This window comes from Microplitis mediator, chromosome 1 (genome assembly GCF_029852145.1).
Source record: "Microplitis mediator isolate UGA2020A chromosome 1, iyMicMedi2.1, whole genome shotgun sequence".
Lineage (NCBI taxonomy): Eukaryota > Metazoa > Arthropoda > Insecta > Hymenoptera > Braconidae > Microplitis > Microplitis mediator.
Genome location: NC_079969.1, coordinates 21,312,814 through 21,339,895, shown reverse-complemented (window position 1 = coordinate 21,339,895; position 27,082 = coordinate 21,312,814). Strand labels below are relative to the sequence as shown.

At 28.7% G+C, this 27,082-nt stretch overlaps 2 protein-coding genes and 1 non-coding gene across 4 annotated transcripts in view; 2 read left to right on the top strand and 1 right to left on the bottom strand.

The window, feature by feature from the left end:
• LOC130675445 (furin-like protease 2) overlaps positions 1 to 14,429 on the top strand; it is a 265,829-nt gene extending 251,400 nt beyond the window's left edge. Inside the window, exons 8-13 of one of the 2 annotated variants that reach the window (XM_057481153.1) lie at positions 1,865 to 2,081; positions 6,348 to 6,427; positions 6,548 to 6,801; positions 6,918 to 7,105; positions 7,854 to 9,271; positions 10,051 to 14,429. In XM_057481153.1, coding sequence (XP_057337136.1) covers positions 1,865 to 2,081; positions 6,348 to 6,427; positions 6,548 to 6,801; positions 6,918 to 7,105; positions 7,854 to 9,271; positions 10,051 to 10,158 — 2,265 coding nt within the window. In that variant the 3' untranslated portion in view covers positions 10,159 to 14,429. Of the gene's footprint in view, positions 1 to 1,864; positions 2,082 to 6,347; positions 6,802 to 6,917; positions 7,106 to 7,853; positions 9,272 to 10,050 lie in introns of both variants that reach the window. The other variant, XM_057481143.1, reaches the window with a different exon arrangement.
• On the top strand, positions 4,094 to 4,200 carry LOC130678350 (U6 spliceosomal RNA). The gene has a single exon (XR_008991797.1). It is a non-coding gene; the product is annotated as a U6 spliceosomal RNA (small nuclear RNA).
• On the bottom strand, positions 13,609 to 26,580 carry LOC130675456 (SET and MYND domain-containing protein 4-like). The gene is made up of 11 exons (XM_057481166.1): positions 26,491 to 26,580; positions 26,205 to 26,326; positions 23,113 to 23,344; positions 22,061 to 22,244; positions 21,557 to 21,923; positions 21,105 to 21,351; positions 19,937 to 20,268; positions 19,759 to 19,832; positions 17,773 to 17,885; positions 13,962 to 14,428; positions 13,609 to 13,825 (listed from the first exon to the last, which is right to left on the bottom strand). The coding sequence occupies exons 1-11, from the start codon at positions 26,575 to 26,577 to the stop codon at positions 13,687 to 13,689; spliced, it is 2,364 nt and encodes a 787-aa protein (XP_057337149.1). The 5' UTR covers positions 26,578 to 26,580; the 3' UTR covers positions 13,609 to 13,686.
• Positions 26,581 to 27,082: the final 502 nt, after the last annotated feature.

The following is a 27,082-nucleotide window of genomic DNA, read 5'->3' as shown; positions in this document are numbered from 1 at the left end:
ATTGTAATAGACTTGAATCTATCAATGTTTTATTTTTTCACATATTTTTTTTAAATCTGAAATAAACTATTGATTCAAATTTCCACATCCAGATCAATGCCACCATTTTTTCGAAGTCCGTTAGAAATAATCAGTTATCTAGATTTGAATAATCACTCATCATTATTCTTTTCTCAAAAAAAAAACGTTACACATAAATGATTAACTCAAATTTTATTGCCTCGACTTTAATAATAACACTTTGTACAGATTACACAGATTACTTGCATATATATATTTTTGTTTAAATTTTACACATTCGTTTTCTAACATACACTAGTAACTACCCTATATTTACTCAGTCCATATACTCCAGCAAAATTACCAATGTACCTTATCGTTAAATCGCTAAATCTTTCTCTGAACGTTTTTCTCGATTTATATTAACTCTACAAAAAAAAAAAAAAAATACATACATACCGACATTTTTTTATGCTGTTTCATAATTAATAACTTGAGGAAAAATAAAAACATATCTTTTATTATCTCTACATGAACTTCATTTATCGGCTCTAAACCTACATAAATATATAATTAAATTTTATAATTCAAATTGAAAACCATAAAAAGTTAAAAATTATCGTTGCAATCGCTTCATTATTTACTATAAATTTAAAGTAATAAACGTAACCCTCATTTAATATTCATATGAATTTTTTTTTTTTTTATTAAAGTTTCTATAAAAAATAGAAACTTTATTAGAGAATATAAACCTAGAAACTCATGATAAATATATGATACATGTATGAAAAAATTTTTAGATGGCTTTTACTGTCTCGTAAATAATGAATTACTGACGTCGATCGTGCAAATGCAACTGTTTTATGGTATTTTAACGATAGTAATATTTAAAAAAGAAAAAAAATTTTTTTTTTTAAGTACAAAATGGCTTATTCACGTAAATAAAAAAAACTGTATGTAAAGGAAAATCAATACTTTACATTAAAATGTCACCTTTTGATTGACAATATTACGATATGTGAAAACATTAATCTACAATAGAACTGTCATTGATTGTGTATACTATAACAAATATATATGTATATATATCAATGCCGTAAAAGGTCACGTTATTTTATTCAACAAATTGACCAATTTTCAGTGCCGTTATCTATTTTCAATCTCTATTGTGTAACGTGTTTTTTATAAAAAAAAATCTGAAAAACTGTTGACCCTCCGGGCCAACCCTAAAACTTCCCGCTTTTTTCGAGCTCAGAGAGCTTGAAAACGTTATTATTGGTAAGCTTTTGAGCTCTTTGAGATCAAAAAACAATTAGACCGAAGAAACATACATTTCGTTGAAAAAAAAATAAGTTTTATCCGACGATATTTTTGGAAAAAATCGACCGATTTGTACGTGCTCTTCGGCAATCGAAAGAGCTCGTTGCGACTTAGAAAACTTAAAAAAATTTTTTTGTTAATTTTTATTTTCCGTATAACTCGTAAACTACTCGATTGATCAACTTAAAAATTGATTGAGATCGAAGTCTTGATAATCCCTTTCGATTGCGGCCAATTACCTTCAAATTGGTTCATTTATTCCAAATATATCGTACTACAAAAATTAGTTTACACACACACACGCGCGCGCGGCTGGATGTCCATCCGAAAATGGTCAGAATAGCTCCCTAGGTCCTCAAAACGTCAAGATCTGATGAAAACTCGATTTTTGAAAATCGGACTGAAACCAATAACTTCCCTTTTTTTTTTGAAAGCTTTCATAGCGGGAAAAAAAAACAATTATAAAATATTAAAGCATCAGTAAGAATTATTATAAAATATAAAGATAGATTTTTTCATCCATTTTTTTTTATTACTCTCGTAGGTATCATTAAGATTTTTCCCTCGGGGAAACCTTCGCCTGTTGCTGACCTCACCAATGGGCACTACCTCAACATTACTTTTCGAACGACCAAGAGACGTACTCAGTTCCAATTTTGATGATTGGCCATTCCTGAGTGTACATTTCTGGGGTGAAAAGGCTGACGGTCGTTGGACATTGCAGATCATCAATGCTGGTACAAGACGAGTCAATTCACCTGGTAAATGACAATCCAATAATCTACTTACTTATAAGTATACTTACCTCCTTATCTACTTAAATTTATTATTTTATAACCAAACGTTATTTTTATATAATATATTTATGTTGGATTTCAAATTGACGTATATCAATTTAAATTAATCTTTCCGATTAGTGATGCGCTGCACTTAAATACTTGATAAATCCGCAAGCTATTGATGGCCGTCCGATAGCTGCAATTACATAAATAAAATATTCATCATTGCCATTTAAATATATAAGTTTAAAAGGGATTCGGTAAATTTAACATTTGGTTACATGTACAATTTTATCTTTTATTAGTCGAAGCCATTGTAGATTTTATAATAAATGCACATTTAGCATTTTACGGATTTATAAGATTAACTTTTCATTAAATTATCAGTACACAACCGTCCGTTAGAATTATTAAACCGATTAAATATTTAATGATCCATTTTACATCTCATCACTAATTAATTTAAAATTAATCAGTTAATATAACACTCATAATAAAATATTTATATTCTTAATTTGACGTTTAACTTTAAATAAAAATATATTATAAATATTTATTTTTCGTGCACCATTGGCAGTTCCCTGATTAAATACTCCGATTGAATCTGATTAAAAAATTTTATCGGATTCAATAGAGAATTTCCGATTGACTGACTCATTTTTAATTGGAAAAAAGATCGATAGAAAATTATTATTTTCTAATTGAATCCGGTTAAATATTTTAATCGAATTAAATTGAAAAAAAAAAATTATTATTTTTCAAAAATTTCAATCGAATTCAACTGGAGTTTTTAATCAGGGTTACGGGGTCCAAACATCATCCCCTACTTGACCACTCTTTCAAGTTTTGTATCAGACAAAATATTAATTAGCGTAAAAATATAAGTATTTATTTTAGCAGTATAAGCACTAGAAAAATCAGGATAGTAGCGTGTTTAGCAAAACGTCAATATAACGTTTGAAATTATATAAAATAAAATAAGCTTATAACGAGCAGTCGAAATCAAAGCTAAATGCACTGTAGTGGGAAGACCGAAATTTGAAGGAAAATTTTCCATACGTCCCCTAGACCGCAGGCTTATAACGAGTAGTCGACAGTATACGAAAAATTATGTTTGATAATTTGATAATTTTTACTATATTTTTTACTTCAAAATAAGGTAAGGTGCCGTTTTTGGCCATTTTAGGGCCAGTTTTAGACATTCAAAAGAAATAAATAAAATAATTTATAAAAAACGCAATGACATAGTTAATTTTTAAAATATGTTCAAAGATACTTTTATCCTACACGGAAAAAACAATATAGTAGTGACAACTCTCTGGGATAGTGCTGAGTACTATCCTCCCTGATTAAAAACTCCGATTGAAACCGCTGATTTCCGATTGAATCCGATTGATTCCGATTGAATCCGATTGGTTCCGATTGAAATCCGATAGACCTTTAATCGGAATTAATTGGTTTCAATCGGAGTTTTTAATCAGGGCTGGACAGTAGTGAATATAGTCTAGATAGTAGTGGATACAGTCTAGATAGCATACAGTACTGTCTGAAGTTTTTTTTTACAGAAAGTTCTCAGTACTATCCCAGAGAGTAGCCACTACTATATTGTTTTTTCCGTGCACTGTTATCATGGAAATTTTATTTCATACTTGTTCGTTAATTAAAATAAAGTTTTAAATATCCGAAAATGGAGCAGTGGCTACAAATCACGCTTTTACCCTATTACCTATGTAACAATTTTGATTATAAGTTCTAAAGAACCATACACTAAAAAATCGGATAATAAATTCATAGTGAATATAAATTTTTATTGAATAATTTCGAAGTGATGTGAATTTTCTTTAAATCTGCATTAGGAAATTAGTAACAATTTTTTAAAAAGAGGGGGTAGCGTTTTGAAGTTCGCCACCAGATGACTCTATTGAGTGCTTTCTCGCAGTGACTCGTCATACACTACGTTTCGTATATATAAAAGTTTTAAACGTCAGTAAAACGTACTTGCTTCGGCAGTACATATACTAAAATTGGAACGATACAGAGAAGATTAGCATGGCCCCTGCGCAAGGATGACACGCAAAATCGTGAAGCGTTCCACATTTTTTTATAAATAAATAATTAAAATTTTTCATTTATTTTTATTAAAATGTCTCTTTAATTTATACTTTTCATACATAATTTACTATTTCATTTTCTTTAAGTAAGTTATTAGTAAAAAAATAATTAAATTCAATAATGACAATAATTATTCATTTACAATTACTTATTTATGAATCACTTTTCAGATAATAATAATGACGAATAATTAAAACCTCTTGCTTAAAAAAAAAAAATATTGATTTATTCATCAGCTTAATTAATTATTTAATTACATATCAATTATCCAGAGTTTTAATGCTAAAATAAACGTTCCTTTGGAATGAATTTAAATAAATAAAAAATTATCCGCTCCGCATTCACTCCGAATTCACCCAGATTTAATCCGCGTTTACTGTAATAAATTTATACGTGATAGCATTAATATTTAACTTATTTTTGAAATAATTAAAAGTAGTTATTGTAAATCTAAAAAAAAATATTAAACCGCTTTGCAATAAATATATTACAGCTAGTTCTAATTATTAATAACGAGCAACCTGCAGTCAATACGTAACTGCCCAAATATCACTACTAAATTTATAAAATACTAAAAAAAAAGGATTTCTTGCCGCAACAAAATTTTAATTTGCACCAAGAAATTTTATGCATCATCAATTAAATACAAAAATTGTCTTGGGGCGAGAAAAGATTTTTTTGGTCAAGAAATAATTCCTTGCACCAAGTAATTTTTTCTAGTTTTAAATAAATTTTTGTTTTCAATTCACAATGCAAAAAATTTATTGGGGTACTTAAGTTTTTTTGTATCAAAGAATCCTTTTTTTCCTATGCACACTTTTTCGGCTTTGAGAAGCTTCCTAAAACCAAAAGGAAGTATAAAAATCTGTCATTTTGGAATAAGTAACGTGATATAAATAATATAGCTATATATTCAGTGACATTCAGTCATATTTAGTGACAGAATAATTAAAGTATTAATTTATTTAAAGAAAATAAATACGATAGTCTTGTTTTCTCGCGTGATTTAAATGTAATTCGAATGCTGTAGATAAATCTATTTATCTCAATACTTGGCAATTAAAAAGAGTTTAAACTATGAAAAGGCACAAATTCAAGTCAAGACCTATCTAGTGATACCAATTTCAATTACATTAACTAATTCTATCATATAGATACAGCGGGAACAAAATTTTCCTTATTCTCTTAATAATATAGAATAGATTACAACTTTGTATTAATTTTTAAATATTTTATTTATTAATTATTAATAATAAATTATGCTTTTTGTAACTTTATATTTTTTTTTTTTTGCACAACTCAACGAAGCAATGAGGTGTCGCATTACTAATTTCAAAAGGACTTATATTTTTATACGCCCTTTTGGCTTTCAAAATTCACTCACCTAAAAATTCGTACATTGAAAAACAAAAAAATTATATTTTATTATTTTAAAATCACTATTTTCTTAAGGGGTATATTAATAACAATAATTGCATTATTAATTCCATATTTAAGTTGAAGAATAATTTTTTTGATAGAAGAAAATCGCGATTTATTTACAGTACTCTAAAGAAAAATAAGATCAGCATATCTCGAGCTGAGCTCAGATTTATTCGATTTATTTAGTAAATCGAAAATTTTCATTAGCAAATTTTTCTGTAAAAAGAATATACAACTAAAAGTTATTTTTTCTCTCAGTGTACCATTTGAAAGATAATTTATTAATGAATAAAACGAACACAATTTCAAATCGCTTTTTTTAAAAATAATGATTGAAAAAAAAAAATGTGAAAAAAAGCTGTGATGTCCATCCGACAATAATTTAAAAAATACACAATCGATTGATCTATTTGATTTTTTATTAAGCTTGAATTCTTATAAACATACATATATATATAAAAATAATTAATAAAAACTTAAAACTGGCAATTCATTAAAAAATTTAACTGCTACTTTTTTTTATCATTATTATTTTTTTAAAGAGCAAATGAGTTTTGCACGTTTGGATTTTCCTTTCTTTTTTACGTGAGCGAAAAATGCCTGAAAATGTTGATTTTTTTTCAAACACAAGTTATTTATCACATCCAAGCCATAAATTTACGTCAAAAAAGTAAACGACAATATAGTAATTTCCATTTATCTTTTTTGTTTCAGGAATACTGAAGAAATGGCAATTGATATTCTACGGCACGGCCACCAATCCCATTAGATTACGAACTCGTCAATTTAATCCGGTACATCATCAGTCGTATTATTCTTCATACAATCCCTCTGAATTATCCTTCCCGCACGATCGCTCATTGGGGGGATCAGATCAACACAACGAGTTCGATTTTCGTCAATCTGTCTTTCAGAATTATCCAGGTGCTTACGCGGGTGCTGCCTCCAATATCCAAGCATCAGTCGCATCTTTAGACGGTTCATCAGCATCAATTCTCACCAACCGATTACCTGGTGATGTCTCCGATGATATATCAAGATCACTACAGGGTTCCCTAGATCCATCTAAGCGAGTTCTACATGACTGCGATCCACAGTGTGATCATCAAGGATGTTATGGAACAGGTCCAACAGAGTGTATTGCCTGTAAAACCTATCGACTTGATAAGTGGGTTCATTGTGTCTATTTCTACTTATGTTTAAATTTATCACATACTTTTATTACAACTTACTACAACTAACATACTTTTCTTTATTTCTTTTTTTTACTTATTCATCATTCAGTATGTGCGTAAGTCGTTGTCCGCCAAGAAGTTTTCCAAATCAAGGTGGCGTCTGCTGGCCCTGTCATGAATCATGTGAAACATGCGCTGGCGCTGGCCAAGACTCTTGTCTATCATGTGCTCCAGCTCACTTAAGAGTTACCGATCTTGCAGTTTGTCTTCAACAATGTCCCGAAGGTTATTACGAAAGTATGTAAACACTTTTCGTTTCAGTTAATATTTAAACTAATAATCTGATGCGGAAAAATTTCGATAACCGGTAGTTTTTTCAATTCAATGGCAATTATCGCGTTAACTTTATATTGTTCAGAAATTTGTTTCATAAAAAATTTTGACCAGCATTTCGCATGTAAATAAAAGCAGAAGAATTTACTGTTTTTTAAATGAAAAATTTTTTTAAAGCATACAGACAAGTATTTTATGTTTGAAATTGACCAGAAAATTATTTCATTAAAAATATTTACCGACATGTGGCATTTAAATAGAATAAAAAAAAAACCTCTACTGTTTTTTAAATTAAATTTTTTTCAGTGAGCATATTGACAAGAACTTTTATATTTAATATTGCCCAGAAAATTATTTTATAAAAAATTGATCAAATAATTTCTTATTTTAATTAACGAGTAAATTTCTGGTCATCTGATAGCATAAAATACGGTCATTTTTCATCAATAATTAAAATTTCATATATTTACCCTGTAAAAAAATTACAAATTTAAAAACTCCGCATCAGAGTGAATGTGGATTAAAATAAAATTCCCATCACTCCGAAATTACTCCGCTAAAAAAAAACTCCTATTTACTCGGTCCGCGGAGTAACTTTTTTTTACAACTCCAATGACGGAGTAATTTCCGATTGAAAAAAAATCCATATTCACTCCAAATGTTCTAAACACTGTCCGTATAATCAAAATAAAAAAACTAAATTATTTTACAGATAGTGAAAATTCTACATGTGTACCATGTGAAGCCAACTGCGCAAGTTGTCAAGATCGTCCTGACCACTGTACAACGTGCGATCATCATCTCGTAATGTACGACAATAAATGTTACGCCGCATGTCCACTTTACACATACGAAACACAAGATTATAATTGTGCGCCATGTCATCAAAATTGTGAAACATGTAATGGCACTAGAGAAAATCAGTGCATCAGTTGTAAGCCAGGATTCTTTTCACTAAACGGGATGTGTCAAAGCTCATGTCCAGCGGGTTATAGCGCTGATAAAAAAAGACGGGAATGTATGCCCTGTTCACTTGGATGTGCCACCTGTATTACATCAAGCTGCACTAGTTGCATTGAGGGATGGAGTATCAGTAAAAAAGGCATATGTGCACCCGATAGCCGCAGTAAGTGTGAGGTTGCTCAATACTATGAAGTGGATAATTGCAAGCCGTGTCATTCGAGTTGTGAAACGTGTGCTGGACCTAGTGAAGATTTTTGTACATCCTGTGCAAGCCCATTGTTACTTCAAAGCCGGCGTTGTGTTGCACAGTGTGATGATGGTTATTATTCATTAGCCCAACCATCTAGGCCAATTTGTTCGCCGTGTCTCCACACCTGCAAAACTTGTGTATCACGACTTAATTGCACAGCGTGTCAAGAGGGATTGCAATTACAAAGCGGGGAATGTAGATCATCGTGTGCGCAAGGATACTACAGTGACCGCGGTCAGTGCGCCAAGTGTTATCTCTCGTGTAAAACATGCTCAGGTCCACGTAGAGACCAGTGTGTTAGTTGCCCACAAGGTTGGCAACTGGCTGCCGGTGAGTGCCATCCAGAATGCCCGGAGGGGTTCTTTAAATCAAATTTTGGCTGTCAAAAATGCCATCATTATTGCCGTACTTGCAAGGGTGAAGGCCCTCTTGAGTGCACTTCCTGTCCAGCTCATTCAATGTTAGAGGGTGGGTTATGTATGGCTTGTCTTGGCGCACAGTATTACGATCCTTTGACACAATTATGTAAAAATTGTCATGGTGATTGTCGACGTTGTACGGGTCCGGGTAAATTTAGTTGCGCTGCTTGTACTTTACCGTTGCACTTTGATAAACTTAATAATCAGTGTGTGCCATGTTGTCCGACGACCAAGAAAAAGTCTGACACCGATGAATGTTGTGTTTGTGATCCAGAAACTGGTGGCTGCAGGAACAGTTCACCTGCTGGTAAAAGACGTGTACCTGGTAGTGAAATTTCTGGTGATACGATACCACAATTCGATACTGGATTTGAAAGTCTCAATAGTGATACGAAAGATCATAATGCTAATTATGCTGTTACTGCAGCGACTATGATGGCCGTTGCTATTTGTGTTGCCTCGGTTGCCTTATTTGTAGCCATTTTTGTCGCCTTACAGGTAATAATTATTATTATCGTCATTACACTCTCATTATTTTTTTATTCTTTTTATAATTTAAATTAATTATCCTCAAGTTAGTAAACAATTGACAATTTTCGGATTTTTTTTTTAGAACAAATCAACTTAAAAAATGAAAATATGCACAAGTAGAAAATTTAAAAAACTAAAGGTGAAATTTTTTAAAATTATTTTTTTTTTTATAACTGAGCGTTTTAAAAAAAATCAAGAAATTATTAGACGTCGGCTAACTGCTGTATCATTGATTTTCACTATAAAATTGTACATAAAAATGAAGCAGCAGACAATGAACAATTTTTTAAATTTTTAAATAAACGATCTCATTTTAAAAATAAGTTTTAAAAAATCTCACAAGTATTTTTCAAAATTTTTCTGTGTATTTTCAAATAATTTTTTACAATACTACCCAATTTATTTATATAAACTAAAAAAATTGTCAAATGTCCGCCTTTTTATGATACTGAAATTAGTCGACGTTTAATTTATTTATTTTTTAAAAACTGTAAATTTTTTTTATTAAATTGCACCTATAGTTTTATTAATTTTCTACATGTATAGATTTTTCGTTTTTTTTTTCTTTTTAAATTAAATTAAAAAAAAATCAAAAAATGGTCAACTGTCGGCTAACTTCCGGATCATCGCTATTTTGATTATCATAAAATTATCTGAGTGTATATATACACTCAGTATATATATATAATATTTTAATTATAAAATTTTTAAATTATTAAATTTTTTTTTTTATTATATTTTCCCAGGCTGTATCAAGAAAACGTGAGTCAACAAATGGATATACAAAACTGGCGATGAGAGTTGAACCATCAGATGAAATAGAAGTTGATGATATGACCGAGCTTATGACTTAGATCTAATTAATGAAGAAATAATTAAACGTAAAGGAACTTTCCAAATCTTGGAAATAAAAACTCATCAAGTGACATATGTGCTTTCTCCTCATCGTGTAATAGTGAAAAAAAACACAAATAATTACACCGTAAAACGTTAAATTAATTTTTATCAAACAATGATAAAATGCTAGATATTTTTTTTTTTTTTAAGTGAGGAGAATAAATGATAATTAAACTTGTCTGCATGTATGTAATGTAAGAGAGTTACTGTTAATGATCGAATATTAAGAAACGAATGGGTTTGTGTTTATAGTGTAAACAAAATATTAAACCAATGATTATATGAAGAAAAAAAAAAGAAACGAAAAGAACAAAATAATGTGATTCACTTAGAGGCAATTATTGTTGAGTGTAATTGACATTTGTAACTCGCACAAGAGTGATTGAGGGATATCGTAAAGTGCCTGATTAGTGATACCCACACCATTCTTCAAACTTACTCGACTATTCTTTTATATTTTTTATTTCCTCTTTCGTAAAGATATTAAAAAAAAAAAATTGTTTTATAACTCGCGGAATTTATTTTAAAAATATTTTTCTTATTTTATTATTTAAATAAATAACGCGCTAAATAATTAAATTTACTTGTGCATAAGTGAACTGTTTCTTCATTCAACAAACATCGAAAAATTCAAACTAAAAATTTAAAAGAAAAAAATAATAATAACAAGTATCAGGCATTTATTAAACACGGCTATATATATATATAAATATACATATATACCCGGGTAAAAAAAATCGTTTCAAAAAGATTCCGGAAAATTTCAACATGTGGAACTTTGAGTGAAACTTTTTTTGAACTTTTGTAATTTTAATAGTAAAAAAAAAAAAGTTTACTAGGATTTTATATGAGCGAATTTTGTGTTGTTAAAGAAACATTTTGCCCTCGTTTCAAAAAAGTTTGAAAACCTCTAATTTGAAAGTTTTCATGAACGTTTATTTATTCTTATGGGGCTATTGGTTTTTAATGGAAACTTTTTCGGAATAAGGGTAAAATGTAGTAAAAATATGATTTAAAAAATCTCTTTTTTGACTCAAAATTTGCTCATATCAAGTCCGACACAAACTTATTTTTTTACTATCAAAATTACAAAAAATCCACTCGAAATTTTAATCTGTGTCGAGTTTAGAAATTTCATATGTCGAATTTTTTTTACACGGGTATATATTAGCCAAAACTTTCGCCTCTGGAATCTAATATTATTATTAATTATTAAGAATCTTGTACATTTGTATAAAAAAAATAACAAAAAACAACAAGACAAAAAATTAAAAAAAAAAAGTATAAAATAATTTAATATTATAAAAGGTACCGTAAAAAAAAAATAATAAATAAATAAAACATGAATGTATGAGAAAATTTTATAAAATGGACAAATAATCAGATAAATAAATAAAAAAAAACAATAATAATAAGAAAATCTGATTATTTGTTTAATAAAATTAAATTATACATTCCTAAACATTTTCATATCTTTTAGAGATTACACATTTAAATTTTGTAAACATTTGTTCTTTAAATATTTTATTTTGTCATTGATATATAACATTTTTTTTTTATATATATATTATACATAAATTATATATTCAAATAACAACTTGTTCCGTTTTTTTTATTTTATTAATTTAATAATTTTATTATTTAGAAGACTAGAATAAAGAGAAAATATGCGATCGTTGATATCGTTGATTTAAAGTAAAATAAATTGGAACTCTTTGATGGTGCGTTGTGTCATCGCACCAGCTATGTGAATATTGGATTTTGCCTTGTGATTTGATATAACACCATACTTTTATGATATACGATTAATACTATATAAATAAATGAACTTTTTTAAATTAATTTTCTTTGACATGTAAATTAACATAAAAAAAAAATAAAAAAACATACAATTTATTTTATTTGGAATGATCAAGAAAAACTATAATTATAATTAAATAGGATATTGCGTGACGAGGGATGAAACAAGACGATTTCAGACGAGAGTGAAATTTACTATCCGCGTCAGTGCGGGCTGACCACCGGAAGTCTGAAATCGTGTTTTATCTCGTGCCACGTGCGATATTTTTCATATTATCTGCATTAATACCGGGAGTTTTAATCTCAGGATTCTGTCGAAGCAAAACAATGTCTGATAGCGCCGCAAAAAAATTTTGTACTTTAAATATGAAAATTCTAGTAATTTAACAAGAAAAATGATCAATTTTTTTTTTTTTTTATTGAAACTCAAATCATTTTTGGAATTTTCCAAACACAATTACCAGTTAGGTTGGTTGTTAGGATGACATAAATATTTGGTGGTTCACAATAAACGAATGCGACTTTAATGGGGGTGAAATCAAGTCAGAAACTAAGGGGATGTTCAGAAAAACACTGGAGATTGATAAATATAAAATCAGATAATTAATAAAGAATACCTGATACTGTTAGATTTACCTCCACACCCTGGTAAGAAAATCTCATAGAATCCATTAGATTCTCATAAATTCCTATAGAAATTTTATAAGAATGAATGAGTTCTATGAGAAATGCTATAGTTAAATATAGGGCTTTATACATACAGCTATAAGAATCTATCAGATGTTTTAAGCAGGGCAGAACTTATGAACGCACTATGGTACACGGAAAAAAAATAAACTTAAAATATTAGTGTTTGAAATTTAGGTAATTTTAACATTCTAAACAATAAATTTTGTAATACGTTTCATATATTTTTAATATTTAAGTTACGATTTTTAAAGTTCAAATATTAATTTTTAAATCAATAATTAGTGTTTTTAATGTACTGTCCATATACCTGCTATATGTCATTTATTAATTTTTCCGCATACACAATACATTTTTCACTATGCCTGCACCGAAAGTTCAAATTCCTGTCCTATCTAAAGGAAAGGAAATCATTATTTTCTTTTATGAGAAAAAAAATGATTAAAATTAGCGCATGCGCTATTCTTCCTGTAAACAGGTGCAAAAATTTCAACTTTACGGTGCAGATTTGGTGAAAAATTGTATACACACACACAGAGGAAAACAGGACGTCCCAATCCGCGAGTTTGCCATAGGCAATTCTACACGTGGAATGTCTTACTTTCTACCCTTGGTGTATAATGTACTAATTAATCTTTATTCTATAATTATTTACGTTTCAATTATAAATTAAAGAATAAATTTACTGATCACTATCATTAGATTTCTTGTCGGTTCTCAATTTATATAGTTTATTTTTTTTCGTGTAGTCGAATCATTTCTCTGGTTCAACCAGATAATATTTGTGAGCGTAGAAGTTGCACCTTTATCTTCCAGAGTGGATTTCTGAACATACCCTAATTTACCAGGCAGAAAATAATGAGTTTTTTTCACTAAGAAAGAAACCGATCAGTTTCTATCCCCTCAATCGTGTTGGTCTGAAATTGGCGCGTTTTAACTGATAATACAGGCATTGAAACTCAAATTTTAAATGCAGGGAATATGAAAAATATTTAAAATTATTCACGACATTGTAACCTTAATAATTCATTTTTTTTGTTAATCAATTCCTGATAGACTTCATTCCAAGGACCAGCAATTATATTCATTATTTTTTCTCCCCGATCAATGAGATCCTGACTATTTTTTAAAGTATCCCTGCAAAAAAAAAGAAAATAAATAAATTTAAAAAAATGAATGAATTAAAATTTTTATAATTTTATAATAGTAATAGTATCAAAATTAAATTATTAATTATTATTATTAATATTATTATAAATAAAAAAACAATTACTTGTAAATTGAAGATTTGAAATTGTCATTATTATGTTGCAAATATTGTATACTGACATCTGTGATCTTATTAATTTCATTAGCGACTTCAATACTTTCATTTCCAAATTTTATTTCAACGACAGTGAGACTTTTTTCAAGATATGGCATCGAGTCTAACCAATTACCCATCATTATATTAACTTTTGCTAAAGTATCAAGTGTTATTGCTATGTCATCATGATATTTATATAACCATTTTTGTCGAATATTTAAACAACGTTTTAAATAATCAATTGCATCTTTATTTTTTCCTATCTGTAAATAATCCTGGGCTGATGCAAATAAATCATTTGCTGTTTTTAATTCTGTCTGTACTTTAATGTCTATTTTACTTGACACATTGCAGTCCAAACAACGAGATAAATGGGTTGTAGACTTTTCCAACGGTCCATTACATTTTGGACATTGAACAGCATCAAATCGATCCTATACATTATTCAATTAATACATATTATGATGACCGGTCAGAATATCCATCATTAAAATATCCACGAAAAATATCCAATGCAATAATATCCATTGAAAAAATTATCCATAAATAAACATATCCAAATAAAAATAATCAATTCTCAAAAATATCCAAAATAGCAATTCTTGGAACTGTTTTTGCCATAATGTTAATGATTATGGATCAAGATTAAGGAACCCGGGAAAAAATGATCAGAACTGACCATGCCTGTTTATGTCTGAAGCGTTAAATACGATTAGAACTGATCATACAAAAATTTTTATTATTTGATATTTAGGTCATTTGGTTGCGAATAATAATTCTTTGCAAAAGTGGTTCATTGATATGAAAACAACAATATATACATGGATATTTTTAATACCATTATTGTAAAAATATAGATATTTTAATGAATATGAATTTATATATGCAATAATGATAAAACAAATGTGTTGTAACTGTTAGAAAATAGGGTATTTTTTTATTAATGGCCCATGAAATAGATATAGAACATTTTAAAAATATGATATTTTTGATGGATTATTATAATTTGAATGTATTTAATGTATAATTACTGATAATAAATCTTATAATTAGTGGATACCGATCGGCAAAGCGGTTATGGATATTTTTGAACACGGATTTATTTCAAGTGGTAATTATTACTTATGGATATTTTTTCTACTGGATATTTTTCCATTGGATATTTTTCATGGTTATTTTTGCATTGGATCTTTTTACATTGGATATTCTGGCCTAGAACCATATATTATATATACTATTTGTTATTTTAAATTTAAATGTAATAATTATTATTTTAAGTTTTTATTCAAACTAGAAGCGTGCAAACAATTTGAAATTACGAATTATTCGTTTTAAATCGAATAATTCGAAATATTATCATCATTTATTAATTATTCATAAGTTTGAAATTATTCAAAAGTTATTAGAAAAAAATTTTCGTAATTTGTCACGGGTTAGATTAAAATTTTATGCTCGAAATTCGAACCAATTATTCGAATTCAAATCAAATAATGCGAAACTTACAAATAACCCAAGTAGCACACTTGGCTCTGTGACATCTATAAGATGTCAATTTTTCGACATATCGATAAGGCACCGAAAAGTTGACAAAACGATCAGAAATTTATGTCACTGAAAAAATTTCTACTTAAAGACTTGACACAAGTAATGACAAAAAGTAAATTACTAATAACTAATCAGTCGTTTAAAAGATTTTTTTTATTGAAATGACTTTTTTTAGGAAGGGAAAAATAACACAAATTTCCTATGACTTCTAAGACCTACATCTGTACGTCTTATTTGTATAAAAAAACTTGGTCTGAGGCAAAAAAAAATTAGTCTTGTCTTTTCAAAAGACATTCTTATGACATCTTAATGTTGTCACTGTGTTACTTGGGTCGCCAATTAATTTAAATAGTTCGAATGATTCGAATGGTCATATTCGCTCTGAAAATTTTTTGCACTCCTCTAATTTAAATAGCAAAGGAGCGTACAGAAATTTTTATTTTTCCACTTGTAAAATTTTTAGTTATGCATAGATCTATAAAATTTTAAAATTGAATTTTTAAAATCTAAAGGGCGAATCTGAATATATGCGCCCCTTTGGCTTTAGTAAAAACGAGATTAATGACAAAAGGGCGTATAGAAAAAAAAAACAAAAAGTAAAACGTCAATGTACGATATCACACATTGAAAAATGAGTTTATTGAGGAGGGTGGGGTAAGACGGGTTCTCTAGGTAAAACGATTACCTTTCATATTATAGTCGAGTAAAATAGCAGGTTTAAAGTTAAATTTTTTTTTTTTTTTTTTCAAATATTAATCGTTATATTTTAAAAATAAATTAATTTATTCATGTGAAATTATATTGATATTAATTAATTGTATGCATTAGTAATCTGCCGTCACTGTACTACCCGATTATTTATTCACTTTATTTAATATGCGTTAAATTTAATTAGCTACTTAATTATTTTATTACCACCATTCAATTCTCATTTGCAGTTTTTTTTTTTTTAATATTTTGAGGGTCAAAGACAAAAGAACTAGAAAAATTTTTTGGGTTTACCAAAGGGCTGTTGTTTTTAATTAATAAAACAAATTTAGTATTCAAGGGAGAGAGAAGGGGCTACTTTTTTCGTATTCGCATTCGAAGAAGTGAACGAAATTGTCCTCGTTGCACTTGTACGTAAATGGAGGCTTTGTAAAATTTTTTTTCAATCGAATAGAAATTGTTCAATAAATTAAACTGAGAATCACTAGATTATAGAGAAGTGAATTGATCCTTGGTATGTATTTTATGATAAGAATTTAAATTGTGAAAAAAACTCGGAAAAAATTATTTGCATTAATTTTCATCGCAGCAATGCAGGAGATTTGAATGGAATATATTTACAACTATTGAAAAAACTTGACATATTGAGTTAGCAGTTAGATATAAAAATAGTTTCTATGATGAAAAGTCTTAAATTAAACTCGACCTCTTTAATAATATCAAATTTAATCAGTTATCTGGATTTTATTGTTGAGACATTTGTCAAATTTTACCCGTATTCTCTTCCTAATATAGAATATTCAATCGATAAATGTATTTTTGAACAATTCATTAACGTACTTAACAACAAGTACTTATACAAAAATAATTTTAATTAAAAAATTTAGAAACATGAAATGTAATTTCCAAAAATAATCTCTCATTTTTTAGCCGCCCGAGTAACTCCTCCTTAAGGGGTAACGGTAACCGATTTTCAATTCAATTTAATTTACGGACATACATTAGACACCTAAAATAGAGAGTCTTTAGCGTTCTTTAAAACCTTAACAAAGAGCTAGAAATTTCGTATTTTCAAGAATTCTAATTCATCTCCGAGGAAAATTGTTTTAAAATTCTCATTTACTCTACGAATGCAACAAAGACAGTCCCGTTTATTTTTCTGAGTGTGAGAAAGAGGTCCGGTACCGTATCCCCTTAAATACCGAATACTTGAAAAAGAAAAATTAGTTTTATTAAAAATTTTTCGAAATTCGTTCTGTCATCGGCTATTGTACTCCACTCTCTTCAGTTTGTAGTTTTGATAATTAAAATTAAAAACAATGAGAAAATCAATCTGACTGAAGGTAATTAATTATTTAGAAATACGTATTTTTAATATTAATTTCATAAAAATTCTAAAAATCTAAGCTTAGTTTTAAAATACCAAGAGGGCGTATGATTTATAATTTATATCACAAGTCTGATTATAATTTTTAGATATTAGTAATATTAGATATTCTTAGACAAATAAATAATAATATCTTACCAAAAATTGTTTAAGAGTAGGATCAGTACAAGGTTTACATTTACAATCAAAACGATACTGATCTTTCAAAGATTTTTGACGTTCATCAAAAGGCATTCGTCGAAAATGAGGACCTATTGAAAGAAATTCAACAATATTCATTTTTTTTTATAAGACATCATTTGCCTAGTTTGTCTTTGCTGAGTGTATCGAATGCCTACAATATTTCTTCGTACATTATGAATGCTTACTGCCCAATTTCTTACTGTTCAGTTGCTTACTAAAATTTATTTTCTACGATTCCAATGCCTACATAAATATAAAATATATAATTTAATTGCATACAAACATTATTGCACTGTTCTATTGCATACTTAAAAATATTTCATGATTTTCAATTGATCACTATTTAACTATGTCCCCAAATCAAAGAAATACCAAATTAATAATGTAAATAAGCTTCCGATTTATTTGCTGAGAGAATCAAGTACTGGTTGAGGAGAATGATCAACGTTCACGACCGATCACTCGAGAAAAACGGTTCTAGGCCAAAATATTCAATGTAAAAAGATCCAATGCAAAAATAACCATGAAAAATATCCAATGGAAAAATATCCAGTAGAAAAAATATCCATAAGTAATAATTACCACTTGAAATAAATCCGTGTTCAAAAATATCCATAACCGCTTTGCCGATCGGTATCCACTAATTATAAGATTTATTATCAGTAATTATACATTAAATACATTCAAATTAGAATAATCCATCAAAAATATCATATTATTAACATGTTCTATATCTATTTCATGGGCCATTAATAAAAAAATACCCTATTTTCTATCAGTTACAACACATTTGTTTTATCATTATTGCATATATAAATTCATATTCATTAAAAAAATCTATATTTTTACAATAATGGTATTAGAAATATCCATGTATAAATTGTTGTTTTCATATCAATGAACCACTTTTGCAAGGAATTATTATTCGCAACCGAATGGCCTAAATATCAAATAATAAAAATTTTTGTATGATCAGTCCTGAGCGTATTTAACGCTTCAGACATGAAAAGATATGACCAGACATGAACAGGCATGGACAGGTATGATCAGGCATGATCAGATCTACTTTTAGACCTGATTATACATGACCAGGCATGGTCAGTTCTGATCATTTTTTCCCGGGTTCCTTAACCTTGATCCATAATCATTAACATTATGGCAAAAACAGTTCCAAGAATTGTTATTTTGGATATTTTTGAGAATTGATTATTTTCATTTGGATATGTTTATTTATGGATAATTTATCCAATGGATATTATTGCATTGGAGATTTTTCATGGATATTTTTGCATTGGATATTTTTACGATGGATATTCTGACCGGTCACCGAGAAAAACAACACAGCTAATCTGAAAAATATTAGAACCACTGTAGTTTTCACAATAGCAACTGGAAAATTCCGAGTTTTCTATTATAAATTAGTGGCCTGGTCAGGTCATTTTCTACATCGACTATGAAATTCAGCCCAGTATTTTATGATGGACCGGGCGACTTATACTATTGTGAGTATTGCCGTGATTCTGATATTTTCCAGATCATCTGTGTTGTTTTTATCAAGTGATCGGTCATGAACGTTGATCATTTCTCATCACCAAGTACTTGATTTTCTCAGCAAATAAATCAGAAGCTTATCGACATTAATTAGGTATTTCTTTGATTTGAGTACACAGTTAAATAGTAATCAATTGAACATCATGAAATTTTTTTAAGTATGCAATAGAACAGTGCAATAATGTTTGTATGCAATTAAATCATATATTTTATATTTATGCAGGCATTAGAACGGTAGAAAATAAATTTTAGTAGGCAACTGAACAGTAATAAATTAGGCAGTAAGCATTCATAATGTAAGAAAAAATATTGTAGGCATTTGATGCCTTCCCCATTTTTTGAACTATTAAGTTTTATTACAGTGAATTATAATTATATTTAATAATATACCGTAACAATTAAATACTTCTTCGCCGGTAAGAACGTCCTTGATTGCTTTAACAATGAGATAATCATTTGAAAAGCTGAAATATTAGAAAGAAAAGAAAAAAGTAGTATTATATTTATTCTTACAATCTTAATATCATAATTACTGTTATTAAAATCTTAAATGAAGGTAAGTCCTTACGTTGTAATTATAGTCGGATCACAAGAATGATTCATCATGCTAGCTGACGGATAAATTCCAACTGCAATTCTTTGCTGCTGTTCTTCGAATACATCAGCTCCTTCAGCGGTTGTTAAATTAAGTCGCGTGATCGCGTGACCGTTAGCAATCAACTGTAGCATATGCCGCAAAATTATAGAACTAATAAATAATTTCTGACTTTCTTCACTTGAATTGCCAAGAGGAAAACTGAGATTTTCAGTTTTAAATTTATCAATCAAACATTTTTTTATGTCAATGGCATCGAAAAAATTTGTATATTTTTTTAGGTAGAGAGTTAACATCAAAGCTGTCTGAGTAAAATTATTTTAATTAGTTTTTTATTTATGTTTTCATTTATTTTAAGAACTAAAAAAAAATAAAAGGAAAAAAAAAATCTTCAATTTTTTTTTAAGCTACCCTATGGTAGATCAATTAACGAAATTTTTGAATTTCCCGCCATAAAAATTAAAAATTTGCAAAAAAAAGAAAAGGTATTGATTTCGATCCAATTTTCGAAAATTGAGTTTTCATCAGATCTCGACGTTTCAAGATCCTAGAAAGATATTCTGACTATTATATGTATGTGCGTGAGTGTATGTTTATAGATGTGTGTAAACTAGTTTTTTTCGTACAATATCTTTGGAACGAATCAATCGATTTGAACTTTGGCGGCAATCGAAAGGGTTCATCAAGACTTAGATCTTAGATTTTGGAGTTGATCGGTCGAGTATGTTAACAAGTTATCCGAAAAATGAAAAAATTTGTTTTTAAGTTTTTGTTTCATAACTCATAATCCACTTGCTCGATTTGTTTTTAAGTTTAATCCAATCTAAGTCTCAACAACCCTTTTCAATTGTCGCAAAATACGTGCAAATCAGTCGATTTATTCCAAAGATATCTTCGGATAAAAATTACTGTTTTTTACCGAAATGTATATATTTTTGGTCCAGCCGTTTTTTGAGCTCGAAAACAGCGGAAAGTTGTGGGGTCTGTTCACAGAGTGAACAGTTTTTCAGATTTTTTTTGCACGGTCTCCGCATTGCAAAATTTTCCTATTAATTTTTTTTCTACTCAAATTTAAATGAAATATCAAATGAAAAAATAAATTTTGATTTGAGTGATTCAAAATCAACAAACATCAACGTACAACAGAGTACAATATTAAATCCTCTGGGTTTAATTTATCAATATTCGTAACCAGCTCTTCTACGTCATTAAATTTTGTAATATCATCCGTTTCAACAGATATTAATAATGATTTTAATGCTAAATGAGCTATTCCAATTTGTTTCCATATTTCAAATTGATATCCGGAGCATTCCCACTGATGATACGACCACGATTTCATCCAGCATTCACGACAGCAGTATAAAACACTCGAACAGCTTCTACACCTAAAATAGATATCAGTTTACTTTATTATACCAATAAATTTTATTTTAAAATATTTCTATTGACATTTTCATATCTTTGTCAGAAAGACTTTAATAATAAAAGTAATTAAGTTAATAGCTTAGACTATCAAGTTGATATATCAAAATGTCACTTAGCGCTTTATTAAATGTTAAATTATTTAAAATCGACTAAATATAAACTCACGGAATGGCTGAGTCAATGATTAATCCACAGCAATGGGTACACAGAATATCAGAAGTTGCATTATCTAATGGAACAAAAGCGAACGGCTTTTCTACAAAAAGAACGTCTCCTTTTTTTATATCTTCATTGGCTACGATATGTCTTCCTCTTGTCGGCGAATGCTTACGAGTTAATTTAAACGAAGCGGATGGAAAGTTAATATTCGGTACAAGTAATTCATTTGGATTAATTAAATATTTACTATTATTATAATTAAAATTATTATTATTATTTATTATTTTTTCTTCTTTTAAAATATCGTCAGAATTATTTTTCAACTCCTCGGTAATCTGAGACGATAAATTATCAATTTGCGTCATTAAATTTTCTGTGAAAAATTTAAAAAATACTTAAGACTAGAGATAATTTTTAAAGTTAAATGAAAATTATAAGTTTTAATATTTTTTTTATGAAATGATAAAAAAGTTGTAATGTTTTTTTATTTTTAATTATTTTTTATTTTACCTCTAGAGCTCTTTGAAATGTCTTCGTTATTTATAATCAATTTTTCAGCTTCAGAAAGTTCTTTAGTGGCTTGATGGAACTTATGTAATTTAATATAACATTGAGTGGCTCTTAAGTGCAATTTATATTTTAACTTTTTTGGATAATTCGATTCAATCACTACCGCAATATCTTCCAAACATTGCTACAACAGATGTTTTTTTTTAATTAATAACAATAATAATAATTATTATATACAGTATAATGTAATTCGAATTTACAAATAATTCGATAAAATCGAATAGTTTGAAACTTTTCGAATTAATTGTAACTTTCCAAATAACTCGAAACCTTTCAAATTATTCGTAACTTTTCGAATAATTCGTCAATTTTCAAATTATCTAAAACTTTTCGAATTTTTTGTAACTTCAAATTATCCGAAACTTTTCGAATTACTCGTCAATTTTCGAATTATCTAAAACTTTTCGAATTGTTTGTAACTTTTCAAGTAACTCGACTCGAATCGAGAAGATTTTGATCAGCTTTCAAAAATCCAATTGTTTTTTAATAGAGAGCTTGGTTTTTAAACTAATCAAAAGTAATTATCTCATAAATTTGTGTCTGAGTTCTATTAAGATAGAACCGCTTTTGGCCACTTTAGGGCCAGTTTTGGCCACTTAGAAATTTTGAATAAAATAATTTGTAAAATATATTATAACATAATTAATTTTTTTAAATATGTTTGAAGACATTTTTATCACACTATTGCAATGAAATTTTTTTTTAATACGGTTTCATTATTTAAAATCAAGTATTAAACGTCCAAAAATGGAGCAGGGGCCACAAATGGTACTTCTACCCTACTTTTGAAAAAATTTTAACAATTCGAAAAAATGTTACACTTTCAAGTCGTTAAAAAAAAAATTTTAGAAAAATTCAAAGTTTCGAATTATTCGAAAATTTACGAATAATTCGATTCGATTCGATACGAATAATTCGTAAGTTCGAACTGTTCGCACACCCCTGTTATTATTTGTCATTAAATACTTATTATACATAAAATTTTTACTTACTTCGTACTTACTCATGAAAAAAAATGCAGCTGAACGATTAGCGAGAGCAATTGAATAATCACCATTATTAAAGTCAGCATATTTAGCACTATCTGTATAAGATTTAATACTTGCTATGTAATTTTTTTCTTTGAAAAATAAATTACCTTTATCCTTCAAACGTTTAGCTTGATCAGTACATTTTGTTATTTTCATTTTATTTTGTTTTTCAAGCCATGATATTATTAGTTCACTATAATAAAAATTTTCAAATAAATTATTTAGATTAAAATAAATATTTACTCTGTACTTCGTTAGGATAATAAAAAATAATTTATGCAAAATTTTTTTATTAATGTTTATTTTTTTATGAAAATAAATTATAATTAAAAGTTTCACTGAACGTCAAATAAATCTGATGCTAAATAAATTTTTTTTATTACGTTTCCAGTTTACGTCGGAAAGTTAGTCAATAAAATATCAAATTAATAAAACTTGAAATAACATTTTTTATTTTTTAATAAAACGATTGATCTTATAAATTTTATTGTCTCCAATCAATTTAAAAACTTTTAAAATGTCAGATATCATAAGTGGATTCATTTAATCCGGTTAGATTATCGGTGGAATGGAGAATATCACGAGACAACTAGTGGCTCAAATTTTTTAATCTGTTTTTCTTCCATAAATGAATAGATTCCCCAGAGATAATACAGCAAATTAACTAAGCGCGCTTTCAAAAAATCACTCTGGAAAACGAAGTATATTTATCCAGACGGTTTCCGAGTCAAAATTAAAAAAATAGTTTGAGTCTCAAATGCCTCAATTCTTTTGATGTTGGATTTGCCGCTGAATGTAATATGTTATATAAGTACTCAATGTCCTTAAAATAGTGTATGAAAGAGTAAATCACCATTTTAAAATGTTATTTTAACCCTCCGAGGCCTACCATACTTTTAATTTGTAACTTTGAACTAGCTACTCAATTCTTTAGCATATTGTTGATGCATAATTTTCTCAGACTCGAGGGTTGTATCATAAACTATTGCAAGTCAGTTAAATATTTATGGGTTATTCTTGATGATAGCTTTGAATTTTTTTCCTCGAAAATCACGAGATAGCATGAGTTTATGGTGGTTATGGGGTCGTTCCGGCGAATAGATTCTTATGGTGATTTTTTTCTACACTTCTCATGTCGTTATAAAGAATCCCTGGAAGTTACAGAGGGCACACGGAACCCGAAGTGATAGCTTTAAATTTATTTCCACGTTAAGTATGGGAAAGCCTGAGTTTATGGTGGTTATGGGATCGTTCCGGCGAATGGATTCTTATGGTGATTTTTTTCTACACTTCTCATGTCGTTATAAAGAATCCCTGGAAGTTACAGAGGTCACACGGAACCCGAAGTGATAGCTTTAAATTTATTTCCACGTTAAGTATGGGATAGCCTGAGTTTATGGTGGTTATGGGGTCGTTCCGGCGAACGGATTCTTATGGTGATTTTTTTTTACACTTCTTATATCGTCCCTAAGAATCCCTGAAAGTTACAGAGGGCACACGGAACTCGAAGTGATAGCTTTGAATTTTTTCCACGAAAATTGCGAGAGTTTATGGTGGTTACGGGGGTGTTTTAGTCAATGAGCTACCTTGGTGATGAACATTTATGCTTTTTAGACTAATTATATGAAATTCTAGGCGAGGATAATTTTTTTTTTCATTTCAAAAAAAAAAATTTTTTGTTGGGCAGCAACGTTCGGAACTTCAGTTTCATCTTGATGATACTCTATCATGGTCGCTGTAAACTAGTGAGGTTTGTAAACGCAGTATGAGAGTTCTATCACAATTAAAGATGAATGATGACGTGTTCAGTATGAAAGCTAACAAGAAGTTGGTCACTACTTTAGTTTTTCTAATCTTTGATTACTGTGCTGCTGTGTTTACAGATATCACTGGTCAGCAGCAGATAAGGTTGCAGCGTAAACTAAATGCTTGCGTACGCTATATATTTAAAACATCAAAATATGAGCATGTTACGCGGTACTATACGGACCTGGGGTGGCTTACACTTAGTGTCAGGCGTGAATTTGTTCTAGTCGGTTTAATTTACAAAGCTTTAATTTTGCATCAAAAGTCGCTTTTTATAGATGAGCTACGATTAATGGAACCGAGGGGACGCAGGGGTGATGCACGTAACGATTTCCTTGAGCTACCTTATTGTCGAAGAGATAAATATGATAAATCGTTTATAGTTAGTGCAATAAGAGCCTGGAATCGATTACCCGAAAGTTGTACGTCGCAGCCTACATTCCTAGAATTTCGGCGAATGTGTTATTGTTTCTTTTTAAATCAAAACTGTTAATATGTTGAGTATGTGATGATTGAGTGTGTTTATTGTTTATAGTTTAAGCATAATATATTATACTTATTTATTTATGTATACCTTTGTATCTTTTAAAGGCCGCAAAGAGTTTCGACTCTATGGCCTTAAAATAATAAATAATAATAATAATAATTTTCTCAGACAGTGACAAGTCCTGATTTTCTATAAATTTTCTATGGATTTTCTATGAATTTTCTTAGACTGTGACAAGTCCCGATTTTCTATGGATTTTTTTAGATGGTGACAAGACCTGATTTTCTATGGATTTTCTTAGACTGTGACAAGTTCTGATTTTTTCTGGATTTTTTTAGTCGGTGACAAGACCTGATTTTCTATAAGATTTCTATGGATTTTCTTAGAGGGTGACAAGTCCTGATTTTCTGAGACTGTGACAAGTCCAAATTTTCTATGGATTTTCTTGGATAGTAACAGGATTTCCTGATTTTCTATAGATTTTCTATGAATTTCTTAGACAGTTACGAGTTCTGATTGTCTGTACTTTTTTATAAAAATCCTTAGAACTTCTATAGAAATTCTTGAATTCAAAATTTTCTCTTTGATTTAAAATTTACGGTTACTAATTAAAAAAGTCAATTTGTGTCATCGGGAATCTGTTTAATGGGAATCTGGAAATTCAGGATCTGAATCATCGGAATCTGTCTTATAAACATCCATCCAATTATCTGACGTTTGGTACATTCAATATCATAAATTTGAAAAAAAAGTCACTTACTTTATTGTAGAATTAGACCCAATTAATGATATTATTTTATTTTCATTTCTATTATTATCAATTTCTCGAGTTAAACTAGGTGTTATCACTTTACGATTGATACTTTCAAGCAATGACTGCCACTGCATTTTTAAACAACAAAATATTATTTTATAATAACAAGTATTTTAAATTATATACAAGTATTAACTATAATATATATTCCGATATAAATAACATAACTTGTTTATTTATTTATTTTTAACGTGCATTAGGTTATAGACTTTTAAACAAAAACTATCAATACCTTTAGGTTATTCTGCATATTGTTTTCATGAAAACTGAGCATTATTTGTAAACAATAAAAAAAGACAACGGACAGTTTGAAAATCATATGACTGTAACAAAAAGGAAATGTCTAAATCTCAACATTAATATAAAAATACTTTTAAAGATGTGGCTTTTTATATTAAATATACTTTGAATATTTCGCAATATATAAAAAATGACGTTTATTCAAATAAACATTTTTAAATTAGACTGTTTAGTTAAACGACTGTTTATACCAACGTCACTATTAGAAAAGTAATCAAGCAGAATAATTAACTTTTAATAAATACTACCTTTAAATAAAAAGAATGGTGGAAAAAATAAATTTTGTTTCAAACCATAACTTATCAACATTTTTTTTATTCAAAGGTAGTATTTATTAAAAGTTAATTATTCTGCTTGATTACTTTTCTAATACCCAAGTAACACACTTGCCTTTATCACATCTATAAGATATGAGTTTTTAGGCTGTTTTTTGACATATTGATAAGGCACCATGTTGACAAAACAATCAGAAATTTTTGTCACCGAAAAAATATCTACTTGAAAGACTCGACACAAGTGACGAC

Coding starts and splice junctions, on each gene's coding strand:
- LOC130675456 (XM_057481166.1), bottom strand. CDS start 26,577: ATGATTTTCAAACTGTCCGTTGTCTTTTTTTATTGTTTACAAATAATG. Junction 23,345..26,204: donor GGGTCTAATTCTACAATAAA/GTAAGTGACTTT, acceptor TTTTTATTATAG/TGAACTAATAATATCATGGC. Junction 13,826..13,961: donor TTCAAATCTTCAATTTACAA/GTAATTGTTTTT, acceptor TTTTTTTTGCAG/GGATACTTTAAAAAATAGTC.